General features: G+C 65.5%; 1 protein-coding gene across 1 annotated transcript; it reads right to left on the bottom strand.

Annotated features, from left to right (window-relative positions):
- Positions 1-3059: 3059 nt before the first annotated feature.
- Positions 3060-4814, bottom strand: ID3 (inhibitor of DNA binding 3, HLH protein). The gene is made up of 3 exons (XM_026076313.1): positions 4332-4814; positions 4083-4154; positions 3060-3805 (listed from the first exon to the last, which is right to left on the bottom strand). The coding sequence occupies exons 1-2, from the start codon at positions 4650-4652 to the stop codon at positions 4098-4100; spliced, it is 378 nt and encodes a 125-aa protein (XP_025932098.1). The 5' UTR covers positions 4653-4814; the 3' UTR covers positions 3060-3805; positions 4083-4097.
- Between the last annotated feature and the right edge of the window lie 682 nt (positions 4815-5496).

The following is a 5496-nucleotide window of genomic DNA, read 5'->3' on the forward strand; positions in this document are numbered from 1 at the left end:
CGGGCCGGCGCGCGGCGGGGGGAGGCAGGCCTTGGCCGGGGAAGGCAGCGGGAGGAGGAGGAGGGAAGTGCGGCTCAGACAGCGCGGCGCCAGCAAACACCTGCAAACAGCTCCGGGCACACAATGGCAAATACAGGTGGGGAACCGCCGGCGCGGCCTCCGTCAGCGCAGCCGATTGCATCAGACTCGCCGCCCTGCCAAGAGGCGCCGAGGCGAGCGAGGCGGCCGGGCCGGCCAGCGGCAGCCCTCCGCGCCGCTCGCTTTGCATCGACCCCCCTCCTTTTTTTCGCTATTCTTAGTCTTTCTTCTCMCCCTCCCCAGACAAAAACGGCCCTTCGAAGACAAAAGAAACCGCCCCGGGAAAAGGGTTCGGAGCAAAAGGTTTCGCCAGCCCGGCACGGAGGAGCACGGCGTGGGGTGGCACGGAGGGATTTATTGCAATAAAGCTGCCCCGCGCGGGAAATCCCAGGCCCGGCGAGGCAAAGGCATCTATTTTTAGCAGTGTGGGTTTTTTTTTTTCTTTTTATCAGGGTTTCCAAAGAAATCATCAGCATTGAAATACTGGGCAGGAACGCGAGCCGGGGCGGGGGTCCGGGCGCCGGGTTCCTCCCTCCCCCTCACCGTTCCCACCGCCGGGGCAGAGGCCTGGGAACCGCCGCGCGCCTCTTCCAGGAACCGCGCTGGGATCCGCCTGCCGCGGAGGAGGAGGTGACGGCCCTGCGAGGCTTCCCGGGAGCTCCCACCAAACATTCCCGCTGCCAAAAACTGGGAGCCCCTAGGGAGCCGGGGCCCCCGGGGCCGCAGCATCCCGCCTCGCTGCGGGGAACGGGGACGGCTCGTGGGGTTTTTGCTTCGCCCAGCCCGGACACGCAGCCGGCCTGGGGCTGGGGGGAGCACGGCCGCTCGACGGGCGAAAACAGCAGGGCAGCGTCATTAATTGCTATTATTAATTATCAGTGATTACTGCCCACGCCAGGAATTCACCTCCAAGTGGCGCGGGTTGAAGTGAGGCCTCGCGTTGGAGCTGCTCCGATGCCAGGCGGGGCGGCGGGAGGGCAGAGGCCGCGGCAGCCCAAGGAGACGGGATTCAGGGCCGAGCTCCTCCACGCTCGGCGCTGTACGAACACCTTTGCGGCCCGGCTCTGCTCCCGGGGACTGTCTCGAGCCAGTCGGGATGTCAAGACCCCTGGAAGGAGCCCGGTTTTTCAGCCACGCGAGAGCCGAGGCACCGACTGCGGGAACAGCCCCCAGCCCCATGGCTGATTTACAGGGTGGCTTTTCCCACCCATCCCAGCTAAAGCCATTTTGGCCCCGGATTCAAACCCAAGCAGCCCGGAGCAGCACCGGCGCGGCTCTGCAGCCCCGGTCCTGGGCACCCACTGGCCGGCACGGAGGGGAGGCGACGCCGGGGCGAGTGCGGCGAGGTTCGCCCGAGCCCCCCGTCGCCACGCGCCCTCGCTCCGCCAAAACGAAAAGCGAATGGAAACGGCAAAGGACATTTAGCGCCTATTTTTAGTCATTAGCGTACGGCCAACTCAGTTCCCAGAAGCGGCCGTTTTCGGCCGAACACCATCACCTGCTTCCTACTTAGCTGGAGGTCAGCAGGACCCGGCGCAGGATCCTGTGGGAGCCCCCGTCTCTCCCAGGAGCCGTCAGGGTGCGGGGATGGGGCGGGAAGGTCCCTGCGATCGGCTGGCCACGGGGCCGGCTGCCGCTTTTTGGGTGCTGAGCGCTGCCCCGGCGCTCCTCGCCCCCCGGGTGCTGCTGGAGGGACCCYGGGAACTGCCCCCTGCCCCGGGCAAGAGGGGCTCGGCGGGCGACAGCTTGGCCTCCAGCCCGCATTTCGGCTCGCGGCGATCGGGGATGAAGCCGGAGGGGAAAGGTTCGCTTGGCTGCCCCAGCCCGTGCTGCACGGCACCTCCTGGCTCCTTCCTCCTCCTCTTCCTCCTCCAGCYTGACCCACTCACTTCTCCCAGCCTCCAGCCCCACTCACCTGCAGATCCGCAGAGCCACTGGGGACACGGGCTCACCCCGAAGCCGAGCGCCAGCACCCTGCCCGGCCTCGGGGCGAGAGGATTTGGCCCAGCCGACCCAAAGCGAGAGCCCCTCACCAGGGAGGAGCCGGTGCTCCAAGTGGGGGCCGGGAGCCCGGAGCAGGCAGGAGGCCCCCGACCCGCCTCTAATTGCAGGCAGGCAAGAGCCTTCCCTGGGGAGCAGGATCCGGCCCAGCTGCGCCGGCAGCCGCAGGGCTCCGCAGCTGAGCCAGGCAACCTCCCCCCCGCAATCCAGGGGGAGGAGAGGGATTCCTGCCTCCCCTGCCTTCACCTTTCTGCACCCAGGGGCCCCAAGCCCAGCTGTGGGGCAGGAAGGTGGGGGGGCCACGATGCAGGATCCCCCCCCCCGGGACAGCAAGGCTCYGAGCAGCCCCATTCAGAGCCAAGGCAGGCAGCGCCCAGCAATGCCCCATCCCCTTGGGCTATCCCAGCTGGCCCTCRCCCCTTCCCAGGGAAAACAGCCTGGGAGCAGCTCCACAGTGCCCCAGGGGGCAGGGGGGGGCAGCCCCTACCACAGCCACCCCCAGCAGGGAGCCACTCCCGGKGTTAAACCCGGGAAAGAGCATCTCCCCCCGCCGCTGGCACCCTGGCTGCACCCCAGCGCCGGGTCCCCGGGGCCGCCTGGCATCAGCGGGCTCTGCAGCAGCGCGAGGGGAAGGGGAGGAAGAGAGATAGCGTCTTCGCTCCTTCCATATCAGATAAGGAGAGCRGCGCCCAAAATAGCTGGCAGACACCTCTGCCGGGAGACTGCAGCCTAGGGTTAATTCCTGCCATACCTTAGCTGACATTTCAAAGCTATTAAACAATTAATGAGATTCCTAACGTAACCCTAGAAGTTACAGTTGAGGCGCGATGGCAGCGAGGCAGCCCCTGCCCCRGGGTTGCTGCTCTTCTCCCCGCGTCCCATGGCTCAACCCCGGCAGCTCGGCACGGCTTTACCCCCGGCCACGCTACTCCGCTCCTCCTGGGTTCAGCGAGGATGCGGAGAGAAGGAGGGCGAAGCCATTCGAAACGACCTTTGTTTTATTATGTAAAAATTTAACTTTTATAAAAAGTTTATAAAGCAAGTACAAGGCATGTCGGCAGAAATTCACCTTCCTGCAAAAGGTACAAACGTTATACTCTAGTATAGAGCTCCACAATACACGAGGCCGCGGCCCCAGAGAGTTTGGTTTGTATTCGAGAGTGGCCCCCCCTCCCCACGACCCCCTCCCCTCCCGTTAAACACCTTTAAAAAAAAAGAACTCGATCACTATAATCCAAAAATATACAGACAACTGCATCTTCACCAGTCTATCGTTTAAAAAAAAAAGTGTCTCGCTTATATTCGTTCTGGTTTTAAGTCCTAAAAAAAGCCGGGATTTTACTAGCGACGCTCAGAACTCGGCGCTCGGATGAGGGAGGCGGCGAGCGGCCCCCCCGTCTCGCAGGCAGCGCAGGCGGCAGCTCCTCGGGAGGTAAAACCGGAGCCTCGGCGGAGCGGAGGAGCCCGAGGACGGTGGCAACCGGGCGGCCGAGCCCGACTCGCCCCCGCCGGGCGCTTGCGGGGGCCCCCCCGGGCCGCGGGGGGCCGGTCCGCACCTGCGGGCGGCCGGGTGGCGGCGGCGGGGGGGGGACACGGGGACAGAAAGGGCCCTGTCACTCCGCCGGCACATCAGAGGCAGGTCCGCAGACAGGCTGGCGCCGCAGAGGAAGCTGCTATTTACCTCCGGCTGATAACGAATCAGGAACCGACACTCGCTGCGTGTTTGCTAATTGGCACCAAGAGGAGAAAGAAAGAAAGAAAAGAAAAGAAAGGGGGGGGGGGAAAGCTCTGTGTTAACTCCGTGCAGATGGGGCTGAGGTTCCCCCCCGGGTCAGGGAGGGGGGAGGCTCGGAGGGCGGCGGGACAGACGGGCTCGTCCGCGCCGGCGAAGCCGCGACGCCGCCGGGGCCCGGCCGAGCTCCGAGCCCCGCCGGGGCGGCCCCGAGGGCCGGGGGGGGAGGAAGAGGAGGGAGAGGGGGTCGGGGCACGCGGCGGCTACTCACCTGGTGGAGGAGGCGTTAGTGACACAAACTTCTCTCGTCTTTGGAGCAGAGTTCAGAGGCGAGCTCGGCTGCCTGCGGAGAGCGGGCAGCGGGGTCAGGGCCGCCTCGGCAGCGGGAGGGGGGGTCCCCTTCCCCCCACCCCACCTTCCCCGACACCCCAAAGCGGCCCAGAGCAGGCAGCGCCCTAGCCGCGCACACCCGGACGGGCACATCCACCCCCCCCCCTCCCCGGCCCGAAGCAGCCCTTACCTTGAGGGAGAGCAGGGTGGCCTCGGAGGAAGGGTCGCGGCCCTTGGCCTCCTCCTCCAGCACGATCTGCAGGTCGAAGATGTAGTCGATGACGTGCTGGAGGATCTCCACCTGGGTCATCTTGGTGCCTTGCGGGATGCCCGGCACCAGCTCCCGCAGCTTGGAGTAGCAGTCGTTCATGTCGTAGAGCAGGTTCATGGGCTCCTCCAGCGCCGGGCTCTTGTTGTTGCTGCCCCGGGCGATGGCCAGGCTCTGGTCCGAGAGGCAGCACACGGCCTCGTAGCAGCTCCTCACGGACCGCACCGGGCTGATGGCTTTCATGGTGGGGCTGGCTTGGCCGGAGGAGGGGGGGACACGTCGGAGGGCTGCCTTGCCGCGTCCGTGGGCGCCGCGACCGCTGCGGCTCTGCTCGCCCCGCTGCTGGGACCTCGGAGCCACCAAACCCCTTGGACCACCAACCTCTTGGACCTCCAACCCCTGGGACCTCACTGGCGCACTAAAGAGGGGGCAGTGCTGGGCTGCCCTTTATATAGGCAGCCCGCGGGGCCCCGCCCCCCGCATGCAAATGAGGCGACAAGCCCCGCCCTCCCGTGCAAGCGAGCACATAGGCCACGCCCCCCCAATGACCCTTGGTGGCCGTGGTGGCCCCACGGGGTTGGGGGTAGATGGCCCATCGCCACCCCACAGCACCGTCCCCGGGGCCGGACCCCCAAATCCCCCCTGGGGGGTCTGGCCTGGCTGCCGCCCACCCCGATCCCCCCCGGGCCGTCCCCCCCCCCATCGCGGAGGTTTCTTTTCCGAGTTTTGGGGAGGGCGATGTTTTTTTTCCCCTTTCCAGGGAGATCTCGTAGGAAATTAGTGCCGCCCTGTTCCTCAATTCGCTTCTCATATGACCTCCAGACTTTCTGGCGTCAGGAATTATCTTGTGACCAGAAGAAAAAAATTAATTGCGGTAAAGCTGAGGTTACGATGGAGAAACCAGATTTAGGTCAGCGACTGCGCTCCTACGAGCGGGCTGCATTTTTCTTCGGAGCGGGGGGGAGCGGAGATTTATAGGCACGGGGCTTATTGCAGCCGGAACGACGGGGAGGGGAGGGCAGCGACCCAACGGGAGGGCAAAACCCACCCAGCTGAACCGGCGACCCGCCGGGAGAGTCCCCCCCCC

Source organism: Apteryx rowi, unplaced genomic scaffold (genome assembly GCF_003343035.1).
Source record: "Apteryx rowi isolate R43461 unplaced genomic scaffold, aptRow1 scaffold_43, whole genome shotgun sequence".
In the NCBI taxonomy this organism is placed as follows: Eukaryota; Metazoa; Chordata; class Aves; order Apterygiformes; family Apterygidae; genus Apteryx; species Apteryx rowi.

Coding starts and splice junctions, on each gene's coding strand:
- ID3 (XM_026076313.1), bottom strand. CDS start 4,652: ATGAAAGCCATCAGCCCGGTGCGGTCCGTGAGGAGCTGCTACGAGGCC. Junction 4,155..4,331: donor CCACCCTGCTCTCCCTCAAG/GTAAGGGCTGCT, acceptor CGCTCTCCGCAG/GCAGCCGAGCTCGCCTCTGA.